Here is a 16560-nt window from a genome sequence, read left to right as displayed (position 1 = left end):
TCTCTAAGTGCCCAGCCTCAGCTGATCTCCATAAGCCTCCTCCTTTACAGCTCTGCTGCCATGAAAACCAGGAACATGAGGAGCCTTGCCTACATTATTAACTTCTGCTAGCTTGAGATACAGGCTTGACTCCCTGTGAACTAAAATGTGGGGAGAGTGTAAGTTACTATGAAGGGGGCCTGTGCTCATTGGGTTTTGTCAGCATGATGCAATCTATCTGGGAAGAAGGAATCTCAGGAATTTGGCCTGTGAGACATTTTCTTAATTAATGATTGGTGTGGGGGGCCCGACCCACTGTGGGCAGATGGTCTTGGGTGTATAAGAACAAGTGATAAAGAGGCAGACCAGTAAGCAGTACTCCTTCGGGGCCTTGCTTCAGTTCCTGTCCTGATTTCCCTTAAAGGCTGACTATAAATTATAAGATGAAATTAACCCTTTTCTCCCCAGGTTGTTTTTTATTGTGATGCTTATCACAACAATAGACAGCAAAATAGGGCACCTACATCTAGTTAACCAGTTAAAAGACACAATGGAGTGTTTGATGGCAGATGGCCATCATTTTCATCCTATAATTAATGGGCCACTAAAAGAAAACTCCAGTGCCAGGTGTGAGATACCTCCATGGGAGTTATTGGTCAGGGAGGCTCCAAAGACCTCTCCCCCAAATGCAGGCTTTTGTAATTTTACTTGATTGTCCTCTGGAATTAGATGAGAAGATCCTATTGCCAGAAATACCAGACATCTTGAATACAAAATACAAGTAAATAAATGAGATAGAGATTTCCTTTCTGTTAGATGGCTTTCAAAGTGTCCAATGGTAATATGTAGCCTGCAGGCAGGGAGGGTCTCTGGGAGGCAGAAACTATTGTACCCAGTTCTGAACACTGCAGACTACAGTAACCACTTGTCTGGCAAATGTGCCCATTGGTGCTGTAGTGGCACAATTATTATGGTGATAATTAACTACCCCCTGATTTGACCCTGATTACGACCTATACCATGAGAGGGAATCCATGATTCTAGACTGTAAACCCCGTCAAGAACTCATGACTAAAGAGATCTTAGGATCTAGGGGGAAATAACTAAGGTTCCTTAGTTAGGTTGGTGTAACATCCAAGTTTCTTACAAATATTTGCATTTATACCTGTGAGCAAAAGCTTTTCTCAGCCTTAATCAGAGAAGCCTCTGATTGCAGTGAATGGAGGTAGAGACCCATGGCTGCCCGTTTATAGTGCTGATACAATCTCGTGGTATCAATGCTCAGGGAACATTGCAGAGAAGGCAGACTATCTGAGCCAGAAGCCAGTGAAGAGTTGTGAAGCACCATCTTCTAAGCATCCCATGGCGTGGCAATCGGGAGCTCATACCAGGTTTGCTCATTGGATCTGGACAAGTCAAGGCCAGCCAACAGTCAGTCATGGCTTGTGAAGGAGCTCCCAGGGTTCTGCAGGTTACTGATAAGCTATCAGCAGCTAATGGATTCTGGGATAGAGGGAGGCATAGTAGCTAGCTGTGTATCTGCTGTTGAGCCCAGCAGGCCCTAATGGACAGTTTCAAAGCCATGGTCATACAGACAGCCCTTGTTAAACTCTGGGATATAAAACAAGACAAAACGCCATGAATATGGATAAAAAGAGACTTGTCGCTGGGCATGGTGGTACATGCCTTTAATCCCAGCGCTCGGGAGGCAGAGGCAGGTGGATTTCTGAGTTCGAGGCCAGCCTGGTCTACAAAGTGAGTTCCAGGACAGCCAGGGCTATACAGAGAAACCTGTCTCGAAAAACCAAAAAAAAAAAAAAAAAAAAAAAAAAAAAGAAAGAAAGAAAGAAAGAAAAAGAGACTTGTCAAGATGAAGGGTGACTAACAGGAATGAACTGCAGGTAAGAGAGGGTGTATTGGGGGTGTGGACAATAACCAGAGCACACAATATGAATGTATAAAACTGTCAAGGGACAGAATTTATTAATTTAAAACTATGCAAGTCCTGGGCTTCATGATTTCAATAGAATCTTCCACTTCTGAAAAGAATTCCTTTTGTTTTAGCAGTTAATGATCCTGATTCTACAGATAGGGCTTGCGTAGAAAAAAGTAGGTACATAATGGGCCAAGGAAATGACTGAATAGACTTGGACACCCACAAAGTCATCAAAGAAACTTGGCTTTTGTGATATAGATGTTTTTGCTTGGGAGAGTGACTTGACTAACACAAGACAGATTTGATATGGTTCTAGGAGCTATTTTTTTTAAAGGTAACAGCAAATTCTTTTTTTTTTTTTAAGATTTATTTATTTATTATATGTAAGTACACTGTAGCTGTCTTCAGACATTCCAGAAGAGGGAGTCAGATCTCGTTATGGATGGTTGTGAACCACCATGTGGTTGCTGGGATTTGAACTCCAGACCTTTGGAAGAGCAGTTGGGTACTCTTACCAACTGAGCCATCTCACCAGCCCTCTAGGAGCTATTCTTAACATTTCTGAGTGTTCCTTTAGCAAAGCATATTCTTCTCATATTTATCTTCGCTGTGTTATAGTTGCACAAGTTTACCCAGATCAGTGCTTTCCATGGGGTGTAATGGGGCATTTTAAATAATCTCTATACCAGAGAGGCGTTCTCAGAGTTTGTTTGACAAGGCAGGCAGTGCTTATGGAACTAATATTCCACAATACTGTATTCTAAAACTCACTGGCTTTAATGTCATCACAACTTGAAGAGTTCAGTATGACTTTTGACTCCACTGTTATTTATTTACTTTTTTCCATTGACCTGAATCTTTATCTCATGACAGAGTAAACATAATGTGAAGCCCCAGTCTATATACATTAGACAACAGAAACTTATTATTGCAGTTTTCTGTTATGTTCAGACCAGCCTATGGGGGCAATTTCTACTCAAACCACCACAAGGACCTTTTAGTTGATTGTTTAAAATAGGCTTGGAATGGGAAATTAGAAGACTTGGGCTCCAGGTCTTATTCTGATGTTTAGCAAACAGGCAATACTGAGAAAGTAACCACATCATTTAAACAACCAGGGCTTTAATCTACTCATTTGACAGAGAAGAATAAAACAATTATGAGGGGCACATGTCATTTCTAAATACTTAAACTGAACCTATGAACTTACACATACTAAGCAATCATTTCCTAATTGAGCAAACATCCTTAAAGCTATCCTTAGTTTGACATCAGATAATTCGTGAAAACATTTCTTAAGGCGTGAGAAAGCAGCCATCATAGAGTCATCGAATTATTCCTGCCCTGATGAACTGTATCCCTTCAAACAGGGCTGAGCAACCTCCAGCTGCCAGGAATGAGTACTCTATCAGGTCAAGTTAGAGTGATGGAACTGTCTTGGACCTGAGAACAGGGTCCCTTTGGCTGGAACTAAAGGAAGCCAAGAATTGGACTACATAGATGTTGAAGCCATTAGAGGCCCCAGTGATAGGGGTGGAGACAGAGAAGGGAAGAAAACATCAAAGACTCAAGTTCTGCAGCTGTCAGTTGCTTGATCCAACCTTAGCATCATGAAGCAAGTCTGTGGCACATTCTCATCTGCATTCATAGTAGCCCAGTGGGTAAGGAGACTTAATAAAACTTGGTCCAGTCCAACTCCTTCCTACTTGGAAAGCTACTTAATACTGTAGTAGTGGCTATTTCTGTTTGTCAATTTGACTATATCTGGAATGAACTACAATCTAGAATTAGAAGGCTCACCTGTGATCTTGAGGCTGGGAGATACAAGTTTCTGACCTGGATCTTGTCTGACCCGTCCAGCAGGTCAAGTTATTCGAGGGTCTCAAGGGGACCTTCTCCTAAGAACCAAATGGGGGGTAGAGAGAGGCGAGAACCTTGTGCAATGAACGACACATGGAAGCAGTCTGAGTAACATCAAGGTCTCACTGTATTAGCAAGGCTCAAGGTTTAAATGCACAAGCAAAAGGGGAAGTACTTCTCAGCAGGAAGAATGGGGCAGCGGAAATGCACCTCAGCAGGAGGGATGGGGCAGCAGAAAAAGAGGAAGTACTTCTCAGCAGGAGGGATGGGGCAGCAGAAAAAGAGGAAGTACTTCTCAGCAGGAGGGATGGGGCAGCAGAAAAAGAGGAAGTACTTCTCAGCAGGAGGGATGGGGCAGCAGAAAAAGAGGAAGTACTTCTCAGCAGGAGGGATGGGGCAGCAGAAAAAGAGGAAGTACTTCTCAGCAGGAGGGATGGGGCAGCGGAAATTTTTCTTTTGGCGACTACACGGGGAAGCAAGCAGGAACTTGGAGGTATCAGGGTACATCTTGAGGTCAGGACATCCGGCGCTGATTTAGGGCTGGAACAATCTGTGGTTGTTCTCAGAGCGATGTGTCGGTGGCCTGCTTTTGACCCCCTTTTCTTCTGGGGGGGGGAGGCCCAATTCAGAGATCAGGACAATAGTGTTGTCTTAATAGCTCCCAACACTTGGCATGGAGATCTTGAGGCATAGTGGCTATGAATCCCAGGAGAGTAAGGCAGGGAGAGCTCTGAGTTCAAGATCATCTGGAATAAAGCAAGTCCCAGATCCAGGCTTGGTGGTACACACCTTTAATCTGGTCCACACCCCACACCTTCTGCTGGATTCCAATTTGTGGACATTGGAAGAAGGAAGACTCTTTTCTTTGACTGCTTGCCTTGTGGGACTGAGTAGCTGTTAGAGCCTTGGACTTCCATTCATAGCTGCTGCTGACCATTGTTGGGGAGTTGGACTACAGACAAATTCCCTTCCTATATAGAGACTACCCATAAGTTCTGTGATTCTAGAGAACCCTAACAAAATACCATATAATGCAAAAAACAGTGAAAACATAGTATCTTAGTCTATCAATGTGAAGAGACACTATGACCAAGGCAACTTTTATCAGAGAAAACATGTAAGTGTGGACTTAGGTATATTTTTGAAGGTTAGTCTATTATCATCTTGCCTGGGAGCACAGTACTGGAGAAGACAGTACTGGACAGTACTGGAGAAGTAGCTTTGGAGAGTTTTGCATCCTGATCCATAGGTAGGAATATATCTATCCATCCCTCTATCTATCTATCTATCTATCTATCTATCTATCTATCTATCTATCTATCTATCTACCTACCTATCTATCTATTTATTTCTCCATCTATCTACTGAGACTGAGAGAGAGGGGGGTGGGGGAAGAGGGGGAGGAGACAGTGGACTTTTGAAACTTCAAATCCCACCCTCAAGGGACACACTTTTTCCAACAAGACTACACCTCTTAATCCATCTGATTCCTAGAAATAGCGCCACTCTCTGGTGACTAAGCACTCAAATATATAAGCTTATGGGAGCCCTTCCTATCAAACCACCACACATACTATTTTGTCGTTTGCTTTAAAATAATTCTTAAACTGTAGACATTCTAAAATGTAAGATACACTCCTCTCATAATTAAAAAAATCTTTATAGTAGTTTCAGAATTTCTATTATAATCAAACACATTTTATTTTGTTTTAATTACTTAATGTATATTGTGTGTGTGTGTGTATGTTGGGGGCGGGGTGTGTGTGTGTGTATGAGTGCAGGGGGCCTTGGAGGACAGAGGAGGAAATCGGGTCCCCGGAGCTGGAACTGCTGAGCAGCCTGACAGAGGTGCTGAGATCTGAACTTTCTCTGCAGAAGCAAGCAAGAGCTCATGACTGCTGAGCTGTCTCTCCAGTCCTCCAGTCCTTTAATAAATGTACTAGCTTGCAACTGCAGCATGACATCTATATGGATGTACAAACTCCCTGTACAGGGCTTCTTGTCAGCCTTTGGAAGATTGAGATAGGAGGGCTTGGAAAACCACTCTGACTAACATGGTATATGATACTGCCAAACACACAAACAGAAACAAAACCCAGAAAGCAACCGAGCTGGGGTGGAGCTCAGCTGGTATGAAGCCATGGATTCAGTTCCCAGCAATTTGTAAATTGGGGGACACATGATGTAATCCTGGTGCTTAGGAGATAAGAAGTGACACAAGTTCTTTCCACAGACAAAAACAAAACAAATGAGTAGCTTTTTATAAGTGTGATTAATATTCTATTCTTGCTATCTACATATCCCGATTAGTATGCATTATTACTTCTAAAGCTGTAAAGAACTGCTGTCCACAATGTCCGAGAGAGAAATGGACTTTATTCTGTGGGCAACGCTGTTTGTTAACAAGGCTTTTCCCTCTTCAATTGACCAATCGCTACAGAGCTCTGCTTTTCTCCCGGATTTAAAAGTCAGTCACAGCTGGGGCAGGCAGGACAGTTCCTTTTTCCCTCCCCAGAGGGAAGAAAGAGCCTTATTTTCTGGCTAGACAGGTTTACACAGCTACGGGAACAATGGATTCCAGGCTAGCATTAGCCACAGAGGAGCCCATTAAGAAAGACAGTCTCAAGAAATACAAGATCCTTTGTGTGGTAAGCAAAACTGTTCATTTTAGTCTTACAAGCTTGGTGGCAGATTGAAGTGCCTGCCTTCCCACTTAGGCTTGCTTGTGTCGCTATTAAGTCAGAATGTGAAGTAATTGTGTCCAGCATTAGGTTTGTTTGTGTTGCAATTTAGGTTAGAATGCTAAGTTATTGTGTCCAGCATTTCTGACAGAAATCTGAGACCGTGCTGGACTGATTTTGTTTTCCACGTGTTTATAATTAGAGCGCAAGCAATTTTTGACTGGTACGAATACTGTACGAGCAAGAATTTAGCAACTGAAATCACTTGACACATACGTCTTAAGGATCTGTTGATCTTTATCAACATTTCATTCTGTTTATTTACCATGTGGAGATTACTTCTTTTGCTTCCTTCCTCACTTTGCTCTGTTCCCCCCCCCCATATGAATTAAGTGCTCCTTTAGAGACTAATCCACCCCCCTCCCCTGTTTCCTATCTGAATGTCCCTAACAATACATGAATGTTGTTGAGGGTTTTATCTTTTTCTTTCTTTTTTAAAACGTTCTCTCCCCCTGCTTCCTGGATAATCTTGAAACGCTCGTTTCCAAGACATACTTGCTTTTTGACGGACTTATCTTTATCTTCATTGAATGTTACTCAAGACCTCACTCTACATCCTTCTTACCCAGTGATCTTTTCTTTAGGCAATCTGTGTGTTCCCCTGAGATGTTAAATGATACCTTCCCCCAACCCAAGCCACCATCATCTCCGACTTCTTTTTGGATGTCTCCTGCCTGACTACTCACCCAGCACCTCCAGCCAAAACCAAATGCAGTATTTTTTTTCACATCTGGCTGGCTGCAGCTGCTCTCAGATTCCTCGGGCTAACATATGTCAGCTCTCCTTTCTGTTTCCCAAGAAAGGTCAAGCAGTTTGTAGCTATGACCCGTGAGGACAACAAATCCTCAGTAGCTCCTCAGAGTTTATCTTTCCAGGACTTACACAGCCCTCCTTGCGGCTTTCTTGCCCTTACCTTTGTCTTAGTTTGTCACTCAAGGAATCAAACCCCTTGGGAGCTAAATCTGGGTCCTAAATGTATTTTTAGATTGTTCTTTTCTTTTTCTTCCTGAGGCACCTGTGGGCAGGCACACAGGCTCAGGTTTCTTTCCCCAGGACACTTCCTACTCTTTCTCTAGAGACACTGGGTTTCAATGGGGCCTGGGGCTTGTGGATTAGCATAATTATGCTGGCCCTGGAGCCTTGAGGATGCTCCTGGGCCTTCTGCAGCTGTGCAAATGGACAGGCCCCACCCTGATGATCTGGGTCCTTGTGTTTATAATGTAAACACTGAACTGAAGGAGGGTAGCTCTCTGGCCCAAGGATATAGACATTTACTCTTTCTAGCACATTTTCTTCTTCCTTATTTTGGGGTAGGGATTGGGGGTGGTTCCGAGACAGGGTTTCTCTGTGTAGCCCTGGCTGTCCTGGAATTCTATAGACCAGGTTGACCTCGAACTCAGAAATCCACCTGCTTCTGCCTCCTAAGCGTGTGCTACCACTATCTGGCTTCTTCTCCCTTATAAGGAAGTTCACTTTTTTGTTTGTTTGTTTGTTTGTTTGCTTGTTTTTTGTTTTTTGAGACAGGGTTTCTCTGTCCTGGAACTCACTTTGTAGACCAGGCTGGCCTCAAACTCAGAAATCCGCCTGCCTCTGCCTCCCGAGTGCTGGGATTAAAGGTATGGGCCACCACGCCCGGCGGAAGTTCACTGTTTTAAAATCGTATCTGGAAAAGGACTCTAATTGTTCCATTTCTTTCTTTCTTTTAAGTTTCAGTGAAAACTTTAAAGGTTTCAGTGGGTATCATGGTACAAACCTGTAATTATAATACTTAGGAGGTAGAGGCAGTAGGGTCAGCTACATACTGAGTTTAAGGCTGGCTGGGCTGATCTCAAAAAGCAAACAACAGAACAAAACTGAAAAATAACACACTTACAGATCTCTACACATCCCTCCTATACTTTATTTAGACAAGCTGAAACCAAATGTTGGGCTCTACATGTTTCAGAATGATGTTCTGAATCTAGAACATTTTTCCTAGTTTGTATTCAGCATAAGGTAAGAAGCTTTAAATAAAGTACACATTAAATGAAAGGAAAGGAGGCCTGGAGAGATGGCTCAGGGGTTAAGAGCACTCACTGGCTGCTGAGTTCAATTCCCAGCAACCACGTGGTGGCTCACAACCATCTGTAAATGGGATCCGATGCCCTCTTCTGGTGTGTCTGAAGACAGCTACAGTGGACTCATTTAAATAAAATAAGTAATTCTTTAAAAAAAAAAAAAGGAAGGAAGGAAGGAAGGCAAGCATAAACACAGGGAATAAATACAAAACCATGAAAAATATAAATTTTAACATTACAAAATTTTAAAACATAAGGACAGACAGATACTGTCCTTAGAAAATTTAAACAGAAAAAAAAAACCCACAAAAGAAAAGGTGTAGGTCAGAATATATTAATCTGTAAATCTATAACGCACCAAATTTACTGTAAGGAGTTGACCAACGCTGGCTTTAGTGCTTTCTGATAAGTCTGGTAGGGATATCTGTGGTTCCTGGACTCTGCACCTAGGCTTAACAGCTAATGTTCTTTCTTTCCCAGTGTAGCCTTGACTGCTGTGGAACACACTTTGTAGACCAGGCTGGCCTTGAAATCAGAGATTGGCCTGCCTCTGCCTCCTCAATGCTGGGATCAAAGATGTGGGCCACCTACTATTCTTAAGTAGTTTACACTCACTGCCTTTGACTGAGCAAGTACACATTCGAAGATCTCTCCCTGTTGTTACTTAGATGCAGTTTGAGACTTCATGGGAAAAGAACTGCTTTAATAATGCATTAATGTGTTTTCTTGGACACTGTGTTAACTTTTATGGTAAATGTTAATGCATCTTTTTTTCAGCTGATTTTCAAAATGCAAACCTCTCAAAGTCAATAGTTTGTGCAATTGCTTATTACACAAGCAATTTCATTACAGTATTTATTTGTTCTTTTGCAAGGTTTGTTCTTTGCTTTTAAATTATAACCAAACTTATTTTATTTTCAAAAGTAATTTGAACTCATTACCATTGTTAGCATTATTTTAAATTTTTTAAATTACAGTTATTGGGGAGGGGGCACATATACAGAAGCTTGAAAACAGAACGCTTCGGGTGTGTGTGGGGGGGGTGTGCTTTCTATTTCTATTCTGTGGGACCCAGGGATCAAACTCAGGTCACTGGGCCTGGCAGCAAGCATCCTCACTCACTGAGCCATCTCACTGGACCCTGTATGGCACGTACAGCCCCACTCGCCCATTCTTATCACTTGAACTCACGACTTAGGTAAAAGAGAATCAAGCCACATCACCGTTTAATCTGATTGAAGCTCCAAGTCTCCTATGCTACATAACTTTGTGAGCAGGAGTGATTCCTGTGAACTCAACACTCTCTGGTCAAGAAGCTCCCAGATCATGTGACGTCAAAAGTGTTCATGAACTAAAGAACGAAGGAAAAACCCTTTCGGTTAACGACTTGCACACTGTGCGTTGACATGTGTTAATTATTTTCCTTGTCCTCTGGCTAACTAGCAATGAGGTACTTAAGGCTTTCACAGGTCTACAGGATGCCGGAGTCTATTCATACAAATAGGGACTTTCAAGGGAAAGTCTAGAAAGGAAGAAAAAAAGAAGGGAAAGGTATATATATATATATATATATATATATATATATATATATATGTAAGTCTGGAGTTAAACTCAATGTATTTGAAATATGGGAGTGTTTGAATCTGGACATCTATAGTACAAGATCTACAGAACATTTTCTCATGGGACTAGGAAGTATCTCAGTTATTAGAATAGCATGTGTGAAGTCCTGGATTTGATCTCAAGGCCTGGAGGAGGTAGGGTGGATGAGGGAGTTTAAGATCATCCTCGGTGACACAGTAAGTCTGAGGTTAGCCTAGGCTACATGGGAACTGGTTTCAAAAGCAGGTTTGAAGAAAAACAAATAATTATTTTCCAAATCTCCTTTTTATCGGACATTAAATGAAACCACGTGCTTTTGTTGCTGCTGCGTCTGATACCTCTGGTAATTAGCATGCTGCCTGGACTGTGAATTGGTTGCAGTCTAGAGGAAAGGTACGTATCGGTCATTTTGTTTGGTTTTAAAAACCACAGCGATGACTTCTCCTTTCTGTAATAGGTTCTTCTTGCTTTGTTGGTGATTGTATCGCTTGGATTGGGGCTGGGACTGGGACTCAGGAAACCTGAAGAACAAGGTACATCCCCAGGCATTTTTTGCAAAATACATGCCCCCCCAACCCCTCAAACAGTCTCTTCTTTCTTCTGACTTTAACTCCTTGGAACCTGTCTGTTCTCCCGCCCCCAAGCCCTCCCCTACCTCCCTCACAACTAATGTTACTCATTGTTGCTCGTGGACTTTCCTCTTTTACCCTGACACACAGAAAGGAAAACAAAGTCCAGAGGAGTGGGGGGCGGGGGGGGGGGGGGGGGACGGACACGGGACGGACTAATCACAGACATCCTGCCCCAGTTCCTATAGCAGCTAGACTCGTCTGATGGCTCTGTCCAGCCTCTTGACCCTCAAAGTCTTTGTTGCTATTGTTATCTCCTCTGTGCATTGATAGCATATTAACACTGTCACATCATTCATATCCCACTATAAAGTTAATCAATGCCAAATTCTTAAAAAGTAGATCACACTAAAAGCTTCATTTTTTTTTCTTATAAGAAACAAAGAAAAATAGGTGATATATAATCTTAATTATAAGATCATATTCCCTTTGTTTTATCTTACTGGTATGGATAGCAAATATACCATTTATAAGTAATAATGCAAGCATTTTATATAATTTAAAAATTTAAAATCTTATTTAGTATCATGTATATGTGCAGTGTGTGTGTGTGTCCAGCATACATGTGGAAATCAGAAGGCAAGAACCTGGGGAGTTGGTTTTCTCATTCATTATGAGACTTACTGGCACTCAACTCAGGTTGCCAGGCCCCCATGAGAAACACCTTGACTTTCTGAGCTGACTTACTTCTTCTATAGTTCTCAGTAGACTGTGTTGGTGTTTTAACTCGGCTGAAGTATGAACTCACTTGATGTCCCTCTCAATGCGACTGATACATTTTACTGAGAAAGGATTTAGCAACTCTGTAGCAGGGAGGCTCCCGGGGAGGTTAGCTGACAATTTCCCAGTCACATTTCCATCTGAGAACTGACCCACAGTTCTTCTATACAACATAGGAACACAGAGATTTAAAAAAAAAAAAAAAAAAGTTGACATTAGCTGGAAAATTCCTGTCATCTTGTGGTCACCAGACTGCTGTCTCTGAGGGGCGTGGCCGATCCTGGCTAGAGTGAACATTGGCAAGCTCTTTCAGTGTTATCATAATGTGGTTGATACATACGAATGGATATTAGTTCTTAGCTATTTTATTCTCCAATTTGCATACCTTGACTTTAAAAAGCGTAGACTAATCTCTGGACAAAATCCCCCATTGTCTCAGCATTTTGGTCATTGACTTCCTCATACCTACTGCCCCGGTTCCCAGAGCGCTGCTTCTTTATTCTAAGTCCCTTCTTCGCAGGTGCTCAGCTCTGGTAGTGGCATCTCATGCTCACTTTTCAATCAGGCCCCTTTGGCCTCATTCATTCTTTTCAATATTCTGTGGCATTTAGCACGGTCAGCCCATTTATTATTAATTCTTGTGCCCAGGTCTCTTCTGTTAAGCCTAAATTCTGAACAACTTTAACCATCCTCTGCTCCATGTAATCCTTACTCATTGGCAATGTGTGGGCTTTTAAACTGTTTATGCATTCTTTAAAACTTTCTGTCATGTGTGCATCTTTTTTCCTTCCTTCCTTTCTTTCTTTCTTCCTTCCTTTCTTTCTTTCTTTCTTTCTTTCTTTCTTTCTTTCTTTCTTTCTTTCTTTCTTTCTTTCTTTCTTTCTTCCTTCCTTCCTTCCTTCCTTCCTTCCTTCCTTTCTTTCTTTCTTTCTTGCATGTACTCACTGAAAACTGAGCATCAACTTGTGTTCTGTGTTTTCTAACTAGGATGTAGTGGTGAGGAAGACAGACAAAGGTCCTTTCAAGAATGTATGTTTCTAGGTTGAGGATGTAGTCCTGTTGGTAGAGTTGGTTTAGTGCTTGCCTAGTGCACATGGACAGACCCGGGGTTGGTACTCAGGACCCCATAAACTGGATATGGTGGAGGACACCTGTAGTCCCAGCACTGAGAAGGCAGGGGGGTAAGAAGTTGAAGGCCATCTTCAGCCATATAGTATTGGGGAGGAGCGAGGGGGTCCAAGGAAAAAATAATGAGGGAAACCAAAAAGAAGAAACTGTTATGTGAGGTATGGCAGGTATGTGAGATTGGATGTGGGTGCAAAGCGACTGACATTTGAGTTATGAGCTCATGGAAGCGAAGAAGTGAGGATTCTTTCCAAGGAAGAAACTTAAGGCCACTAGAAACAGCAGATGTACAGGTCTAAAGCAGGAGAATGGATGTCTGCTGTGTTCCACTGAGGAGACAACCGGAAGGTCATGATATCTAGACCTACCTGGGTCACAGTGAGGCAGTCACACGATGGGATCAGCCAGGAAGAAGTGAATCTCTCGGGGCTGGTATATCACAGCTCTTCGTCTTGGATTTGGACTGCAGAGTTTGAGCTGCAGAATGCAGTAATCTGGTTTGTTTCCACATGTAGCATGAGCTAAGGCGGCTGCGTTCCAAACATGGAAGTGTGAGAATAGAAACAGAGAGGACAGTTGGGCGTTTAGCACAATCGCATGCACAATCGCATGCACAATACTTGACTTGAAGCTGGTGGCAATAAGTATTTGGATCCTAGAACCATTTGTATGGGTAGAGCTCATACATAAAGTGAAAATGAGATGCCTCCTCAAGGATGGCCTCGTGGTTTTTTGTTTGTTTGTTTGGTTTGTTTGTTTCTTTGTTTGTTTGATTTTTTGCAAGAACATTTGAAAATACTAAGTTTTCTTTCCTACTTGAGCTGGGTATGCAGTAGAGGTGGGGTTGAACAATACTAGTTCAGATAAGAAGTTTCAGCTGCTCGATTTTAAACCCATCTGTTATAATAATACTTTGAAAATAATCAGAATGCTGTTTCATATATTTTGGGGGTCAAATAGAGTAGGCTGAATTTGAGAGGTCTACCACCACTAGAAACATTAATTTCTTTGATTTTTACAACTGTCTTCATCTGGTTTTCCTACTCTCCTTCCTTTCTTCCTTTTTTTTTTTTTTTTTTTTTGGTACATTTTGAACACTATCCTTGACTCCCAAAGTGTTTATATCTTGTTTGGCCTCCATATTTATTGGTTTCTGTGTATATGAGGCAAGAATACCTACAGAGTCAGTCTCTCCCCTTGCAACTGATCAGTTGTCCTACCATACTGAAACTCACTATTATTCTGTTAACACCATTTGTTTAAGGAATCTTTTATTAATGTAAAGTCTCTATGGCCTCGTCTTTTGTTTTTCCCACCACTATACTTCAATACCCATCGCAATGCTTGAAATAGAAGGAAGCTTGGGCTGTAGCTGGTGGACTGCTTGTCTGGCATGTAGAATGCTTAAGGCCTTGGGGTTTAATCCTTAGCACCCATGACCTGGGTGTGGTGGCACATGCCTCTTATCACAATATTCAGGGAGCTGAGTCAAGAGGACCAGGAATTCAAAGTTACCCTTGGTTGTTAAGAGTTTCGACACCAGTCCAGGCCACATGAGACCCTGTCTTAAACACCTGTCTTCAGACATAGCAGAAGAGGGCATCGGGTCCCATTACAGATGGTTGTGAGCCACCATGTGGTTGCTGGGAATTTAACTCAGGACCTCTGGAAGAACAGTCAGTGCTCTTAAACACTGAGCCATCTCTCCTGCCCGATAATTCATAAATTTAAAATTATGTAGTGATTTCCAAAGAATGGAATTCATGTTGGCAAAACAGAATTCACCCAAACATACTAGCATGCACTTGTTGCCTTTAACTGGAAATTAAAAAGGAGAAAGCAAGTATCATAAGGAAATTGTAGATAGTATTTATCTAGTTCTCATTCAATTCATAGCCAAGATAAATTATATTTAACTTGACACATACTTAGTTCAGGAAGCATCAAGGAAGAGGAACAGGCTTGTCAGGGAGGACCATGCTGAACCTGCCTTCTGGGCATAGCAGGACCCACAGCAGCTGTGGTTGCCTGCCTAAGAAAGACCTGAACAAGATCACACCTGGTAACATGCTAGCATAGGCTGTAAAGGGGATGGGGGTTGGGGAAGTGGGGAGTGACTCCCCTACCTTATTTGAGAAATTATTTACAACTGATGGTTGATGGGGGGTGGGGTGGGGAATGGAGAATCAGTTTTGACCCCTGGTAGAATGACCATGATCCAATGGATAGTGTCAAACACATGTGTATTTGGGCAACATAAATGGACTCACTGGACTATAAAAATATGAAAAGAGAACAGGAAGCTGGGCGTGGGAGGTAGACCTGGAAGTAGTCATGGAGAAGGCATGAGGTTAATATGATCAAAATCCATTCTGTACGTGTGTGAAATTCTCAAGTAAACAATAAAATATTATCTTAAACATAGCTATAACATTCTTCTTTTTAATCATGAATATGCTGGTGATTTAAAAACTAGTATCTGTAGTTTCTCTTTCCTGAAAGTCAGCCTCAGTATCCAGACTCCCTAGTAGGTATCTACTTGCTCAGACATAGAGAAGCACTGAGTTATATTGTTTGAAATCCTTTCTCCATGTTAGGAGTAATTCTTTTTTTGTTTTTTTGTTTTTTTTACAGTAGTTTCTATTTTTAAAAAAATTTTTTAATTAGGTATTTTCTTCATTTACATTTCTAATATGATCCCAAAAGTCCCCCATACACCCCCCCCCACACTCCCCTACCACCCACTACCACTTCTTGGCCCTGGCATTCCCCTGTACTGAGGCATATAAAGTTTGCAATACCAAGGGGCCTCTCTTTCCACTGATGGCTGACTAAGCCATCTTCTGATACATATGCAGCTAGAAACACGAGCTCCGGGGGTACTGGTTAGTTCATATTGTTGTTCCACTATAGGGTTGCAGATCCCTTCAGCTCCTTGGGTGCTTTCTCTGGCTCCATTAGGAGTAATTCTTAATTTATTCCTCCCTTTCTATTTGTCATAAAAATCTTCTCTAAAATGCACTTTACTTTGTTTAAATTGTATTCGTGTTATCTTTATGAACATTGCTGTTATTTTCCTTAGACTCTCAACTTTCTGTTTGTTGGTTTGAGTTAAAATCCTTGACTGGTTTGTGAGTTTCCATCCACTACCTCTGCCACTTATTTTCTGGAGTGGGTTTCTAAAATGCAAATCTTGTGTGTGTGTGTGTGTGTGTGTGTGTGTGTGTGTGTGTGTACTCTAATGACAATGACTTTTCCTTAGCACAGTTGGGCTTCAAGCATCTTAGCAGAGTAGAGAGCACCTGTCCTCACACCTTTTGAAAGCAACCTTTCCAAACTATACATTGTCCTTCTTTGCATTGCTAATTTGCAAAAGCCCCGCCCCTTTCCTGAGACTCAGTGGAGTCACTTTGCTCCTTTGTTCTCATCCGCTAGGGATGAAGCACTGGCCAACTTCTTAGTGTGTCTGTCCTTTGTCCTTCCTTTGACAGGCAGCTGCAGGAAAAAATGCTTTGACTCATCGCACAGAGGACTGGAGGGCTGCCGCTGTGACTCGGGATGCACAGGACGAGGAGACTGCTGCTGGGACTTTGAAGATACCTGTGTGAAATCAAGTAAGGGTTCTGATGGTCTTTCACTAGCATGTTAGTCTGTTCACTAGCATTTTAGTTATGCTGACATCATTCCGATATCACAGCCTTCTGCCGTGGGTTAGTTTCCAGGGCTACCATAACAAAATAACCACATTGTAGGTAGCTTTAAAAACAACAAACAAACAAGCTGAAGTCCTTTCTTTCCTAGAAAGCCAACATCTACGTGTTGGCAGCATTGGCTCAGGGAGAAGAGTTTCAGCCTCTTTTCTAGGGTCTGGTTTGTCACTGGCAAGCTTTGATGTTCTTTGACTGGCAGTA

At 42.0% G+C, this 16560-nt stretch overlaps 1 protein-coding gene across 1 annotated transcript in view; it reads left to right on the top strand.

Annotated features, from left to right (window-relative positions):
• The first annotated feature begins 6243 nt into the window (after nt 1-6243).
• The window catches only part of Enpp3 (ectonucleotide pyrophosphatase/phosphodiesterase 3), a 62382-nt gene continuing 52065 nt past the window's right edge, over nt 6244-16560 (top strand). Inside the window, exons 1-3 of the mRNA NM_134005.2 lie at nt 6244-6423; nt 10633-10708; nt 16141-16263. Of these exons, the coding sequence (NP_598766.2) occupies nt 6346-6423; nt 10633-10708; nt 16141-16263 (277 nt within the window). The 5' untranslated portion in view covers nt 6244-6345. The remainder of the gene's footprint in view (nt 6424-10632; nt 10709-16140; nt 16264-16560) is intronic.

This window comes from Mus musculus, chromosome 10 (genome assembly GCF_000001635.26).
Source record: "Mus musculus strain C57BL/6J chromosome 10, GRCm38.p6 C57BL/6J".
NCBI classification, from domain to species: domain Eukaryota; kingdom Metazoa; phylum Chordata; class Mammalia; order Rodentia; family Muridae; genus Mus; species Mus musculus.
Note: the sequence above shows the minus strand (reverse complement) of the source record. Positions and strands in the feature narration are given on the sequence as shown.